At 43.0% G+C, this 16,195-nt stretch overlaps 1 protein-coding gene across 2 annotated transcripts in view; it reads right to left on the bottom strand.

Moving 5' to 3' along the window:
• The window catches only part of ITPR1 (inositol 1,4,5-trisphosphate receptor type 1), a 355,769-nt gene that overhangs the window by 106,809 nt on the left and 232,765 nt on the right, over window positions 1–16,195 (bottom strand). For both annotated transcript variants that reach the window (XM_065538902.2, XM_074032759.1), the window contains 2 exons: window positions 11,890–12,022; window positions 9,731–9,921 (listed from right to left, as the gene is read on the bottom strand). In XM_065538902.2, the coding sequence (XP_065394974.1) occupies window positions 9,731–9,921; window positions 11,890–12,022 (324 nt within the window). The remainder of the gene's footprint in view (window positions 1–9,730; window positions 9,922–11,889; window positions 12,023–16,195) is intronic.

The following is a 16,195-nucleotide window of genomic DNA, read 5'->3' as shown; positions in this document are numbered from 1 at the left end:
CCCTCACATGCAGGAGGAGAGCTGCCCTGACTCCAATGCTGGCTCCACTCCTTTCCCACATGGATAAAACTGAGGTTAGAAAACACCGCTCAGAAGTGACTCATTCCTGACTTCCCTGCCAAAAACAACACCCATTTACGTAACTTGCTCACACACCAATCTTTTCCTCCTCCTCAGGGTGACTGCCCTGTCAAACCAAGGCTGATCTTCCTCACAAACTGGCCTTCCGTTTCCAGCAGAGGCAAATCAAATTACCCTTTCCACCCTCATCTCTCTGCTAACTGGGGTCAGAGGTAGCCCAACCAACGTGTCCCTCCCACACTGTGTTGCAGTGACTTCTGGAAGGGATGTGAGATTTCCTATCTAACACTGGTTCTTGGGCTGATTTCTTAAGCCAACCTCAAAAAAAAAAAAAAAAGAGTGTGGTGTAGGAAAGGCCTCATGAACCAGGGATCACTCTCTCTGCTGAATTCGCAGGCCAGTTTCCTGACGGAGCACTTCTCACATTTTCCATCTCTAGCTGCTTACGTGCAGAAAAGAAAACCCTTTTCGGGTGTGTCTGTAGACTAGACTTTGGCATAGGAATAGACGTGGGCAGCCATTTGATACATGAAATTCCCGGTGCTTCTGAAACCAGAAGCAATTAGTCCAAAAAAATGTTTAACCATCTATCCCCATACTGTGCTAGGAGGTTCTCTATGGGCACGTCAACATACATATCCCAAAACATCTGTATTGGCTTAAAAAAATAAAAATAAAAAACGAGGTATGTCCAAAGATAGCCTCTCCTACTCTTCATTCCAGGTAAGGACAGCCCCTGTCCTTCTGTAAGGAAGAGGAAGCGAAGGGAACTTCCCCCAGACACTGGTGGGAACATCTTAGGAGGAAGGAACACAGAAATTGGCAAGGACTCGAAGGACGGATATGAAAGTGCCGTGAGCCCTGCTGAGCCCCGTGTGTGCCAAAAATTAATTCATAAGCAAATGCTTATTTTATAGTTTTCCACTTGCTACAAAACATCAAGCCACAAGGAAATATTGCTTCTGGGGGCTGGCAGGAAGCGGGTGGCACCAGAGTGGGGAGAAAGAAAGCAGGAAGTTCTCTTCAAGACAAGCGTGATCCCATCACCTGACAACGTGTCACTCGTTTCTGGAAAATCCATGGGCTGTGGTACTGTCTCCTTGTTCCCACAAGCAGAGGATTCAATGTGAACCCTGCTCTGATGGCAGCCAGGTAGAAGTCTGGGAGTCACGATCTATCCTCAGATGTTATCACCATTGCAGGAGCCGGGACAGGGAGAGTTGATGCTGGGAGACCTGGGGACACCACCCCTGGGAGCCCATTATGCCAGACTGGGAAGTAACTTGTATTTGGCTTCCAGGCATTTCAGGGCTTTAGGTGATGATGTGATGGATGACAGGGTTTCATAATAAGGGAGCAAACTCCATGAGAGTGCCTAGCAAGCACTGTATGTCATTATTTGTGGATTCCCATAAATTGAATCTTCTAGGGTCTGGACAATGAAATCTAGAATTTCTGGAGTGCTGTGATTCCCAGTGAGCTTATCCTAAGGCAGGACTGAATTTTCATACAACATCCAAAAGGAGAAAGACAGAGTCGACACTTTCGCAAAGAAGGGATTTAGTATGCAGGGAGATCCAAACTCCTCAACTGCAGAGACAATGGTGTCTCCCTTTCCTGTAGCTGTGGCATCCAGCTTGGGGGCCTGGCTGACCCATGGTAGGTGCTCAATCGATTATAATGGGGGTGGTGATGAGGGACCCAGTCCCCAAATGTGGTCTCCAACAATTCTCTCTTTTTATACACATACCCTCCTCACAATAAGAGATGGAGCTTTTCTCCCCACCTTTGAAGTGGGGCCGGCCTCATGTCTGGCTTTGACCAATAGAATGTGGTAGAAGTGACATTCTAGGAATTCTAAACTCAGGCTTTGAAAGGGCTAGTAGCTTCCACTTCCTGCTTCTTGAAACACTGCTTCTCAGAACCCAGTCACCACGTTCTAAGAAGCCCAAACCACACAGAGAACCAAGGCACTCCAGTCAGTCAGTATCCCCAGCTGAGCTCCCAGCAAAGGACCAGCACCAACGGCCACAGTCATACAAGTGACCACATAAGCTGTTCTAAGACCAGTCAACCCCCTGATGGTTGCAGACCCAGCCAAGATCACACAGAGCAAAAGAACCACCCAGCTGAGCCCAAGCTCACAGAATCATGCTAGTCACCAAAATGGCCATTGCTTTAGGCTATGCAATTTTTAGATCGTTACTCAGTGACAGATAACTACAGGTGGAGGTGGGAGGGACAAGAGGTACAGGATATTTTATCATGGGTTTTGTCCAGCTCTGGAGCTCTGAGTAAGTCATAACCTCCTTGAGTTTCTGTTTCCTTATCTCTATAATGGGGATAATGCAGGTTCGGCATACCCACAGAGCAACTGGGAGACTCAAATGAGACATTTTGAATGAAAGGACTACATAGGCAGTAAATCGCTAAGCAAGATGAAACTGTATACTAGTCATATTTGTCTTTGCTACTGAGCTCTGAGCTCTGCAGCCACGAACCCATCCCCAAACCTCTTATGCCTCTGCCTTTGGAGATGACAATTATTTACTTTGTAAGAAGAAGCCAAGTCAGCCTCCTTCCTAAAGCACCTGACCTCCTACCTCAGATCATCGTGAAGAATGAAGCCATTAAGAGCAGTGAGGAATTTGGGGTGCCAGGTTGCCCCAGTTCAAATGTTGGCTCTGCTAGTTTGTTTGTTTGTTTATTTATTTATTTATTTATTTATTTATTTTTTGAGATGGAGTCTCGCTTTGTCACCCAGGCTGGAGTGCAGTGATGCTATCTTGGCTCACTGCAAGCTCCACCTCCCGGGTTCACACCATTCTCCTGTCTCAGCCTCCTGAGTAGCTGGGACTACAGGCGCCTGCCACCACGCCCAGTTAATTTTTTGTTTTCAGTAGAGATGGGGTTTCACCGTGTTAGCCAGGATGGTCTCGATCTCCTGACCTCGTGATCCACCTGCCTCGGCCTCCCAAAGCGCTGGGATTACAGGCATGAGCCACCACGCCCGGCCAGCTCTGCTACTTAATGCTTGTATGATTTGGGGTAAGTTCCTTAACTCTTTTGAGTTTTGGTTTCCTCATCTATAAAAAGGGATAATCTTCATAGGGAGGCTGTGAAGATTAAATGAGATGATACATAGAAAGTCCTTATGCGTAATTCTTGGCACATAATAAGCACTTAATAAATGTTGGTTCTCATCATCATCATCATTATATGTTTTTTACTTTTTTAATTTATAAAATTATCATATAGCTAAATTGACTTTCTTCGGTGTACTGCTATATGAATGTTCACACACATGTGGATTCGTGTGACTACTACTAAAAACAGAACACACAATGGTTCCATCACCCAAAATATGCCTCTGTGCTCTTCCTTTATAGTAAAATTCTCCCCTCCTGCCTAGCCCTGGCAAATGCTAATGTGTTCTCCATCTTAAGAGTTCTGCCCGTAAAAAGTCAGGAAACAACAGGTGCTGGAGAGGATGTGGAGAAATAGGAACACTTTTACACTGTTGGTGGGATTGTAAACTAGTTCAACCATTATGGAAAACAGTATGGCGATTCCTCAAGGATCTAGAACTAGATGTACCATATGACCCAGCCATCCCCTTACTGGGTATATACCCAAAGGATTATAAATTATGCTGCTATAAAGACACATGCACACATATGTTTATTGCAGCACTATTCACAATAGCAAAGACTTGGAATCAACCCAAATGTCCATCAGTGACAGATTGGATTAAGAAAATGTGGCACATATACACCATGGAATACTATGCAGCCATCAAAAAGGATGAGTTTGCGTCCTTTGTAGGGACATGGATGCAGCTGGAAACCATCATTCTTAGCAAACTATCACAAGAACAGAAAACCAAACACCGCATGTTCTCACTCATAGGTGGGAACTGAACAATGAGATCACTTGGACTCAGGAAGGGGAACATCACACACAGGGGCCTATCATGGGGAGGGGGGAGGGAGGAGGGATTGCATTGGGAGTTATACCTGATGTAAATGATGAGTTGATGGGTGCAGCACACCAACATGGCACAAGTATACATATGTAACAAACCTGCACGTTATGCACATGTACACTACAACTTAAAGTATAATAATAATAAATAAATTAAAAAAAAAAAAGAGTTCTGCCCCTTCAAAATGTCATAGAAATGGAACCACATAGTATGTCACCTTTCGAGACTGATGTTTTTCACTCAGCATAATGCTTCTGAGAGACATCCAATGTCTTGCACTCATCAATATATTCCTTTTCATTGCTGACTACTATTCCATTGTATAGATGTATGGCGGTTTGTTTAATCACTATCGTTTTTAATAATTATTTTCACAAGCCAGGAAAGACTTAAGAAATAAGACCAGCTGACCATTGCCACTGGGTTCTAAGACTCCTTGGGGAAAATATCTAATGATTGTTGAAATGTCCTGACTCAAAGCTGCAGGGAAGCCGGGAGTCTGTTTATGCCTCACACATGCTAGACATGGAAACAGAAGCCCAGGGATAACTTCCCTCATCTCACACAAAACTGGACTTGAAAGCAGGTCTCACTCTTCTTCTCCATGTGAAACATGTTCGGAATCCTGAGAGGAGGTGCTGCTAAACATAAGAGCTCTTTTGCAGGCCTGTCCTCAGACAGGCAATACAGTTGTCCCTCGATATCCGTGAAAGACTGGTTCCAGGACCTCTGCAGATGCCAAAATCCAGGGATGCTCTCTTATGTAAAATGGTGTAGTATTTACATATAACCTAGGCACATCCTCGTGTATACTTTGAATCACCTCTAGATTACTTACAATGCCCAACACAATGTAATGCACCATCGTTTGTCTAATCACCATTATTTTTAATAGTTATTTTCACAAGCCAGGGAAGACTTCAGAAATGGAATCAGCTGACCATCACCACTGGGGTTCTAAGACTCCCTGGGGGAAAATATCTAATGATCACTGAAATGTCCTGCTTCACAGCTGCAGGGAATCTGGGAGTCCATTTATGCCTTATACTTGACAGACATGAGAACGGAAAGCCCAGGGATGGGAAATACTTGTTAATGCTTCATTTTAAAATATATGTATTATCTTTTTACAGCTGAATTATTATTTTTAATGTTTTTTTCCCTAAATATTTTATTTTATTATTTATTTTTTTTGAGACAGAATCTTGCTCTGTCGCCCAGGCTCGAGTGCAGTGGCACAATCTTGGCTCACTGCAACCTTCCCCACCTCCTGAGTTCAAGCAATTCTGGTGCCTCAGCCTCCTGAGTAGCTGCAATTACAGTCTTGCACCATCACACCCAGCTAATTTTTGTATTTTTAGTAGAATCGGGGTTTTGCCATGTTGGCCAGGCTGGTCTTGAACTCCTGGCCTCAAGTGATCCACCTGCCTCGGCTTCCCCAAGCTCTGGAATTACAGGTGTGAGCCACTGTGCCCAGTCTCCCCTGAATATTTTAAATCTGCAGATGGTTGAATCCAGATGCAGAACTGACAAATACAGAGGGCAGACTGTATACATTTCTGGAACCATGTAGGCCTGCCTGCTTCCCTGCAATTCCCCTTTCTACCACCTGTCATCAGGAAACATGGATCTCAAGAAGACCAGCTGACCACAGACCCATTTCCCTTCCTGAGACCCTCCACGGTACACTGAACAGGAAGTGACCATGCTCCGCCAGCTCTGGCCAGAACCCACCGTGTCTTCAGTGGAGCACAGCATCTCAGCAATCATTAATTAATTGACCGCATTGCGGTCTTAGCCCAAGTCAGGCTCACTTCCCAGCTGGCCACTTACTACTCTGAACCAACTCTCAACAGCAAGATGAAACTCTGAATCACTCCTCCTGGGGCTTCAAGGTTCCTGTCCTTAACTGGCCCCAGACACAACCCTAGTTCCACATCATTTTCTCCAGAGAAAGAGAAGCTTGAGGCCAAGGGGTTCTGACAAGTCAAGTCTAGGCTAGAAGACATTTTCCTGGAACCATCGGCCTCCTATGAGACACGGGGTTAGACTGGGCCCCCCAGGGGTCACAGAAGCAGGGAGGAGAAAACAGCATGTGCGTGCGGCCCCTCGGGGCCACACCCTTCCATCCTGGCATGCGCCCACAGGCCCCCCGCACCACCACTGAGTACCCCCAAGAGAAAACAGCCCCACTCCATACATGGCTAAACTGCTGTAACTCCATCATGGCATTTCATCTGCAGTCTGGGTGTATGAGTAATAAGTGTATGAAAACATGAAACTAATATTCATAATTACCTTACAAGATAAAGAACTTGAAGGAAAAACAGCTTGTGTGTGCCTGGCCGTCACCATCAGGATGCTCCATGAGAAACATGGCATCTCACCAGAGCCACAGACATCGTCTGCCCAGGAGTCTCAGTGCGGCAGCCCTCAGCCCCCACCAGCCACTGTACTTCATTGTTAGTACTTAATTAATGGTGCCTTTGTGCTCCTGGTCATCCCGATGCCAAGCCCAGAGCCGACTGGGACCTCTGACTTCTCTCCCATGTCTAATCAGGTGCCATTTCAGCCAACATTTGCCAAGTATCAGCAGGTCCAGGCCTGGGCCTGGTGCAGGGAGTGACAGGGTTTCTATTCATGATATCCTGTCCCTCACCCACACCCCTTTAGTCCCAGCAAGGTTCAGACTCCCATTCCCTGCCCTCCTTTATTTGTTGATTGACAAATAACATATCTACAGTAAAGCACACCAATTTTAAGCATCTGGCTCAACTGAATTGTTGTTTTTTCTTTTTTAAACTTTTATTTTAAATTCAGGGATGCAATTGCAGGTTACATAGGTAAGCTTGTGTCACTGGGGTTTATCATATAGATTGCTTCACCACTCTGGTATTAAACCTAGTGCCCATTAGTTATTTTTTCCATCCTCTCCCTCCTCACCACCTCCACCTTCCGAAAGGCCCCAGTGGGTGTTGTTCCCCCTCTAAGTGTCCATGTGTTCCCATCCTTTAGCTCCCACTTATAACTGAGAACGTGCGGTATTTGATTTTGTTTCTGTGTGATTTTACTAAGGATAATGGCCTCCAGCTCCATCCGTGTCCCATCAAAGGACATGATCACTGAGTTTTAAACATGTGCATACTCATGTAACCACCACCTAAACAAATGGTCGAATATGTTTCCAGCACCCAGAGAGCTCTCTTGTGCCATTATGAGAAAATATCCTGTCCCAAGTTATGACCTCTTTTATCAGAGATTTAAGTTCAGGTTCTCATCAGCTCTTCCATAAATTACTGCCCATTAACTTTTTAATTCTTAGACTGCCTCCTTGGGACCCTGCTTTCCTCAGTTAACCTGTCCTATACTGCCAGGTGTATAGTCCTCCATTACAGCTCCAAAGCCCCTTGGAGGGCTGCACTGCTGCTGCATACAAACCCCAACTCCAAATACAAAATCCAAGGCCCTTCACTTCTACATAGCACTCCTCGGTCTGAAAGACCTAACCCCTGTTCTGGAAACCCAACTGCTGCTCTCACACCTCTGGGCCTTCTCTTTCACGGAATATGACAAAGATTCCTCACGCCCCAGGTCCATGCCCAATTTCCCCCTTTCAGTCCTATGCCCATCCTTGAAAGCCTATTTCATCCACAGACCTTCTGCAAACTCCCCAGAGAAATGCTGGTCCTTCTTCCTTGATGGTTCCCCAGCATCACTTCTACTTCTTGGAGGGCACTAAATGTCATCCTTGAGACATAGCTTCCTATGTGCACATCTATGTATCCTTGTTAGAGGTTCAATTTCTTGAAGACTGGGATTCTGGGATTTCTCAAACTAGTAAAGCTTTAAAATTTGGGGAAGGGAAGGGATAACAACCTAGAGTTTCCAACTTCTAATCTGGCCAACAGAAAAAAAAAAATCTATGATCCATAATCAACACCATTTCATTAAAGAAGACACTGTGGCTAAGAATAAAGGTTGGAGAGATATAATCTCAGAATAAAATGGCCAGGTCTTCAAACTGAATACATTGGTTTATGAAAAATTCACCACATTGTCCTCATTTTCCACACTTGACTATGCCTGGAGAAAATTCTCATAGACGAATTGGCTCCCATGTCTGGAAACCATTGCCCCATCACCCCTGGTATAGCTGCACATACACAGAAAGGGCTCAGTGAGTATGCAGTTCAACTGCTCTAATCACAGGAAATCATGTGGTTCAAAGACAAGGAGCATTTCAGCTCTGCTTCCATCCCAACACAGGAGCCCAGAAAACAGCAGTGGCTGGGCAACATTCCAATGATGAGAAGGACTGCAGGACCCACCCACACACACATGACAAAATGAAAAGCAATCCCAATATGTATGACTTGTGCCCATGTAACAACTTAGACAAGCAGTGGGCCTTGCCATTGGCCCAGGTGCCTAACTCATTGTCACAAACCCCAACCTGGTGCAATGCATGATAATGAACTTTCAAAAGTGTACACTGGGGCAAGCGGGGATTGGAAGGCGAAATAAAAGGGCCACCACAGTTGGCTGCATAGGTTGTGCCAAGGCACAAGGGTGCTGGCTGGGGGAGCAAGCAGGGACTGAAATCTCACTGTGCTGCACCTGCCAAGCCAGGCACCCTGGCCCAGGGCACAGTGACTCACAGGAAGAAACGCCCTTTTCAAAGTTGCACAAAGAACCAAGACTTCATTAACCGAGACTCTGAATTTCAATTCAAGGCCAAGAATATGTCAGGTCAAATATATATGTCAGGATGAATTTTATGGTATGTGGACTGTATCTCTATAAAGCTTTTATCAAAATACATATGTGTGTGTATGTGTACACAAGTCTGCACACAGATACACATCCAAAAAAAACCTCTTATTCAGAGAGCTAACAAAGAAGGAAGAGTACATAAAGGAGGTATTAAAAATATTTAAAGGAATCATATATAGAAGTTATATTATTTATGTATTATTAAAATTCATGTTCTAAGATGACTGTTGTGGGAAAAAAATCATGAAAATTTTTTTTTTAGGACATCTATAAAAAGTGAACTAGAAATAGATTTGAGTTTTTATTATTAGTTTTAAATATAAATCATATCTACCTTTCAAAAAGTCATCTATTCATTTCTGACTAACATAGCCTGGTGTCTCTATTATTTCAAATTGGTTTGGCTTTATTAAACTTTCAGTCAAAAGGTAGAGAAACTTCTAGTAAGCAACAGCTGCAGTATCTACAGATACATAAAAATTAAATCTTCTAAATAGCACACACAGTTCAAACTCTTTTGGTTATCCTGTGATGAGATCCCCTGCAATCTTGGATAAAAACTATAAATAAACTTCATGCAATCATTTACTCATTCAACAAACATTTATGGAGTGTCCACTATGTCCTAGAACTTACGCCAATTTCCTTTGCATATTCTCAGTGTTTTATCAATTTTCAAATGTAACTCACGTTTTGGAACCAAGTCTGATTTATGACCAAATGATCACAACAGGATACCAGTAGAATTCATTTTTCAAAACAGAATTTTGTGCCCTCAGAATGAGCTATCTCCCAAACAAGCCTTGGTACCACCCAGGCATCTGGCTCCCAGAACAGACTCTCCTCCTGCTCAGCAGGGATGCCACACCCGCAGCCAAGCTGCCTTCCTACCTGGATGGTGGTGTTGCCTCCTTCCAGAAGGGCAATGGCCAGGAGAATGCTTTCATGGAACACTCGGTCACTGGATGCGTTCATGATGAGGTCGATAACTAGATTGGAAGCCCCCTCCTTGTCAAGGTGACACTGAACCTCGGCCAGACTCATCTCACCCCTGCTCATAGAGCTGGATCCGGAACCTCCCCCTAGGAAGATGGAATATTGTTTTTACTAAGCATAATCAGAACAGCTAATGTTTGCTGCATACTTACTACGCACCAACACTTTACGCACTAAATGTTTTACCCATGTTCATCTCTTTAACCCTTTTAACCCCACAAGGAAAGAACTGAGTATTAACACAGAGATGAAGATGCTTGTCCAAGGACACCAGCTTGTCAGCAGCAGAGATGGTGTCTGAATTCAGACAGGTAAGATGCAAAAAGAATGATATATTTCCAGCAAGGGACCTAAAGCCAGCCAGCAAAGACTCTCCCTTACATTAAACACAATGACTGGTGGCAGAGTTCAGAACTGGTTTCAGAAACAAACCAAAGTCAAACACTTCTTAGAACACTCTCAAGGAAGCTTAGCCTATAATGATCACTTTAGCCCTCTTTTTAACAAGCCCACTCTAACCCCCAACTTACTCTTTTCCATAATTCATCGGTTCATTCATTCAACAAATGTTTGCTCACTGCTTGGCATGGAGCCAAGAGCTGGGGATGGGGGAGTGAACAAAACAAGGTTCCTGTTCTCACTGCACTTCAGAGGAGATGAGTATACTTAAGAAGAGAGGGCCATTCATTTAGAATGGATTTTGACTGTGTTTGGAAGGTATGTATTTAAGGACTTGCCTTGTATTACTGTTGGCAATAACTAAAACATGAACGCACATGGAGAAATGGGCTGATCAGCTTCAAAAAGCAGAAAATTGTCTATCTGTCCTTTCTGGCAGAACTCAATTCCAGTGTCACCTCCTTTATACTGCTTGTCCTTGACTTGTCCTTATATCTATAGCACAAGGTAGAAATTGGGTTGCACATTCTCTCTGCTACAGCTTCTCAGAGCGGAGTCTGTCTTGCATTTCCAAATCCCTGTCATGATGCCTCCCCAAGGGCTTCACATAATTGTTAAATGACCTCACTACAGAAAGTAAAGAGAATGGTTTTGAGAGATTATGTGAAGAACCTCTGCATCGATTTTTGGACTTGAAAGGCCAAGTTCCCACCTCTCGGATGCCTTGAGAACTGCATCTTCATTGAGGCTGGCATAACTCCATGAACTGGGCAGCTATGCTTCCAGTTTTCATTTAGGGAGCAATCCAAGCTTCCTCCTTAGCATGTGCTAGGACAAATTAAGTGTACACTGAGTATTTCTGTGCTATGCATGGAACCCACCAAGGATCTGAAGCTACCCCACAGTCATCACCATAAGACAGGAAATCAGGCAACTCACATCTGTGCTGAGCACTGCCTAAAAACACAAACTCGGTAAGACCCACCTTTGAGTTCCATGTTTTTGTATCTTTTACTTGTAAGGGTGCTTAAACCGATTTAAAGTAAGCACTTCTGTACAGGGATGTTTTTTGTATACTTCCATAGGAGTTTGTGGATGTACACGGCATTAGAATTAGATGCACCAGGCTGAAATTACAGACCAGCCACTGACAAGCTTCCATTTCCTCTGTGGAACTGGGATAGACTGTACCTATCACATGATGAGCAGCTGGGAGGAGAAATGGAGGTAAAGAATGCAATGCACTTAGGAAAGCCCCTGGCACTCAGTCAATGTATAATAAACGGCAGCTTTCACTATCCTGGGTGCCAATATCCTCATCATTTTACAGAAAGACAAGAGTCCTAACAACCACAGGACAAAGTGCAATAAAATCAAATCCCTCAAATCATTCAAATATCACCAAGATGGTCACTGCATGGGAAGGAGGAGCAAAAGGCTTAGCCACTATCTAGCTGCAGGGAAATGCTAGTTTGCAGGAAAATATGTTTAGACATCAATTTGGTGGTAGACCAAAGACAAAACAAGTTGCTAAAAAATACACTTGCAACACAAATTCATCTGTTGTTAGCGTTTCAACCTGTTAGGAGGAAACATGCAGCTATCATAGAACACACTGGATTCACACATGAAGCTAATTACACCACAAAGCCTACCTCCTCCCCCAGGCTTGCTGGGGCCTCCTGGTGACAGTGGGCCATTGCCAAAGCTGGTAAGGCTCTCTCTTCTTCCCGAAGGTCTGATGTTTCCATAGTAACGGTTGACCAGAATTTGCCTGAGCGCCTCACCCTTAATTCAAACAGGATAATAAAATCAGGTTCTGCATTTAATGCATAACTGAGTGACGAATATTCAAAACACACAGGGGTACTCAGTTATAATTGGCCCAGTTTCACTTGGTGAAAAAATAAATTATTAATAGAAGCATTTAGAAACTCTGAAGTTAACTTCAATATTTTCTCAGAAAACCAGATGTTTTTTTAAAAAATGGTAGCAATCTAAAATATTGACTGAAGTACCCTCTCACACAATGATAAGACAGAACAGTAATTTTGAAGGACAACTAACAATAACAAACAAAAATCCCTTTGGGGTAAGTTGATAAAATTAAGACAAATTGAAAATGCTTACAGGTCAGCTTCCACACAGCAATATAAAAATGTTATTTCAAGCACAAGGTTTATTCCCAAGGTCCAAAAAAATATTAAGATTTCAGAGTAATAGGGTAAGATGATACAATAAGCCAAAAATAAGCCTTTCTTACAAAAATAGTCAATGGGTCAAATGTTTTAAAAAACAAAAGACAAAAACAACAAAAACCTCATAATGCTATAGGAAATAAATTAGTGGCATGAGTGGCAGATATCAAATATATAAAAAAACCCATCATAGGTAAAATGGCATTTTGTCTGGAATCTTCTTTAAAACAATACAGGAGAGAAGGGGAAGCAGCAAGGGATATAAGTGAGACAAGAGTAGGCATGAGTTGACAGTTGCTGTTGAAGCGGAGTTATGAATGAGGGGTTTTGAAACCTTTCTGACTCCTTTTATACAGATTTCAACTTTTCTATAATAAAATTTGTTAAAAATATAAGTATCAAAGAGTCCTGAACAGGGATACAGTAACTCTTTGTAATTACTCTAACCTAAAAAACCTCCATTGTTCAGTAATAATGGGGGATGCTGGCAAGCACGTAACCAGAGGCAGCTGCATTCTGCATTCTCAGCTCTACACCTTCAGCCGCGCTTCTAAGGGGCCCTAAGATCACCTCCCAATCTGAAGGCTCTAAAAGTCAAAGGCTGTAAAAATCTTCCCTGGACTCTTTTCCAGAATGAAAGTAGCAAGGCATGGAGTTCCTCTGGTGCATCATCAAGAGAGGTGAGGGAAAAGAAGTCTGGCCGAGACGAAAGGTGTTGAAATGGAGCAGGTCCCTAAAACAGAGACTCAAGAGTTCTTTTGAAAAGACCTGCAACTGAACCATGAGTCAGTAGAATTTAAAATGATTTGTTAATAAGCTCTGAGAATAGGTCTGGAGATTTCAAGTGAGGCGTTTGCAAAACAAGACGGGAGGGAGCAGACTGAAGCGGGGACCCTGGGAAATGGGAGGTACCCTGGGAGAAGTGGGGGACCAAGGAAGAAAGGAGATAGGCAGGAAACTCCTGGCTCCTGTCAATCATCAAAACCGCTGAAAGTCCCAGAAAAGGTTTATCTACTCTTTAATTCATGCTGCTAATTAAAGATTCCAGGGACAGATTGGGATGGGATAAACAGGGGAGACGGGAGGGGACTGATTTTTAAATGAATGTGCAGAAAACAAAAAAATCCCAAATTTCCTCTTTCCATTCCACCCACAAATATGTCTCTCTTCATAGTTCGGCAAAGGAGGGTAACTTCTATCAGCTCATGAAACTCATTTCTCACTGGACCGACGGTAAATTCAGAATTCCAAGAGTGCTTCAAATGGGCAAGTTACTTGTGATATTTTAAGTACTTTTTAAATAAACTGCTCACAGGTGGGGAAGAAAGTTTCAGTGCAAGATTCTTTAATGACTTAGAAGACCCCATTCCGGAACAAAGATACAACTTTACTGGTATTCCAGTCTCAGGCACCAGTGTAAACACATGAGCACTCTCTGGAGAAGTCACTGGGAAGACAGTGATTTAAAAGGCTGACTTCATAAGAGAAGCACAAGTTTTAAAGCCACATTCAAGAATGCCTATGAAGAAAGAATTGAGGGCAAGAAAAGGTTGTCTCCATGTTGAATATGATAGATTAAATATGTTGAATATGATAGATTAAATATGATTTCCCTTTTTAAATATCATAATGAATCTATTTGATTCTCTTTCAATACGACACAGACTTTGAGTTCCAGCAACAGGAGTGATTGGCAGTTGACCATCCCAAGTCTCTAACTGAATCCCCTCTGGCACTGTGAGAACATTGTTTGAGTGCTAGACGGCTGGGCTGAGACCCATAAGCTGCAGTCAGGGAAGACAGCCAACGTAGCCATCGCAACAGGAATCTGAAAGTGCATAGGGTTGAGTGGTCAAGTCAAAGGCAGTATGGCTGTGACCAGTCAACAAACACACATCTCTTAAGGAGGTCTCATCTGGAGCCTGCACACCACAATTCCACTTGGAGCTAGAATGACTTGCTTAGATTTTCAATTTCCGGTGGCGGCTTTTTTTTTCTCCCCCTCCTCATGGTTTTGAGGGTGAACAGCAAGACCCTGGTCAGTCTGCAATCAAGCAAGCAGGAGGTAATGAAAGGAGCACGTGGACGCCAGGAACAGGAACTCCACATTTATGCAGTCTGGATGCCAAACTCAAGTTACAAAGGGATCTCACATTACCATTTTGTCTCTCCTTCAACAGAAAAACCCTAGCAGTTACCATAGCAACTGATGCATCAAATGGTACATTTTCCCCCATAAGAGAATATCATGAAATGTGCTCATTCTGGGGAAAAGAAAAAAAAAAAAAAAACCACATTCCACCCCACAAACTTTTTTTTTTGCTTTTAATTATAAGGTTTTTGGCACATATTCATCTCACCTTCTCTACACACACACACACAAAATTAAACTGCAAGGAAGAAAAAACAGAGAGCAAGGGTTTAAAAAGACGAGATGCATTCCTTTTTTGAAAGAATAAAGACTGAGAATTATAGGTAAGAGGAGATAGAAAGGAAAAATGGATAAGAATCATTAAAAGTTATGCAAATCCCTAGTGTGAAAACTCGGGTTCAAGGAAAATTCTGTTTTTCTGAGACAGTGGTTTAATTTAAGAAAAATTAAAATCTGCAGAGAAAAGCCTTCCTAATCATCTTGATATAAATTACTCAACAGCACTAAGCTGTTCACAGTGTACCAGGCTGAGAAATCTGATTGCAGAGAAGGAAAAAAAAAAATGACTTCTCAAATAACGTCACTTCTTCAGCTTTAACATTTGGCTGTGCAACCCTTTTTAAAAATAATACCAGTTTTTTTCCAGCAGTTTACACCTACAGTATGCAAACAAATATCAGATGTTTGTCTCAGTCAGAAATTCCCACACATTGTTACCTAAGATTGAGAAAAGAAAAAGTCATTTGTAATAAGTGTCACATTAAAACAATGAAAATTGGTAGATTAGTGATGTGGAGTAATGAAACCAAGCTCCTACTGGTCACTCTACCAACATGTGTTCCACTGATACCAACTGAACTAAATAAGTGAAGGAACTGCATGGGAAGAGAGCCAGTGTTGAACAAGGCACTAAGGAGTTAACATTGCCACACACAAAGGAGAGAGAGAACTGACCTTTTCGGTTTCCCAGGTTCCAGCCACTTAAAGATCATGTGCTTCAGGCAAGATCGCCCTCTCATGTGAGCTGTGAGCCTCTCACACCTTAGTCAGCATGAGGGTAGCGCCTGGATTTTAAAATACCTTCTTTCTCCTCTTGTTGTCTACAAAATCACCTCAATGTTTCAATCCACAAGGTATCTACAAGTTAATATCCCTTATCATATTCCAGTCACTGTGCTAAGAGCTTCATGTGCACAGCTCAGTGTCCTAAGGTATGGGGACTGTTGTCACTCCCATTTTACAGCAGAAGAAACTGAGGCATAGGGAGGTTAACTTGCTCAAAATCACACAGCTAGTACCTGGCAAAAGAAAACCCCAAAACTTGAACCTGTTTCTAATTATAAAGTTCACGGGCATAGGCAGGATTCAATACCAAGTCCTCTGAGAGCTTAGGACATGAGGGACAGCTGTGTGCGTTTACCAGCTACTCCTAGGACCTGGGACAATTCTAAAGGGTAGGCAAGGATGGAAAATAGAAGAATGCAAGGTGCCTTGGGCCATGAAATGCAGGAGATACAGGAAGCTGGAGAAGAAGGACTATAGCATCACGTCCTGAATTCTGCTGAAATGCCAACTTCCTGGAGCTATTCTCCGGTCCTAGTCTGAGAAATC

This window comes from Macaca fascicularis, chromosome 2, assembly GCF_037993035.2.
Source record: "Macaca fascicularis isolate 582-1 chromosome 2, T2T-MFA8v1.1".
Classification (NCBI taxonomy): Eukaryota; Metazoa; Chordata; class Mammalia; order Primates; family Cercopithecidae; genus Macaca; species Macaca fascicularis.
Note: the sequence above shows the minus strand (reverse complement) of the source record. Positions and strands in the feature narration are given on the sequence as shown.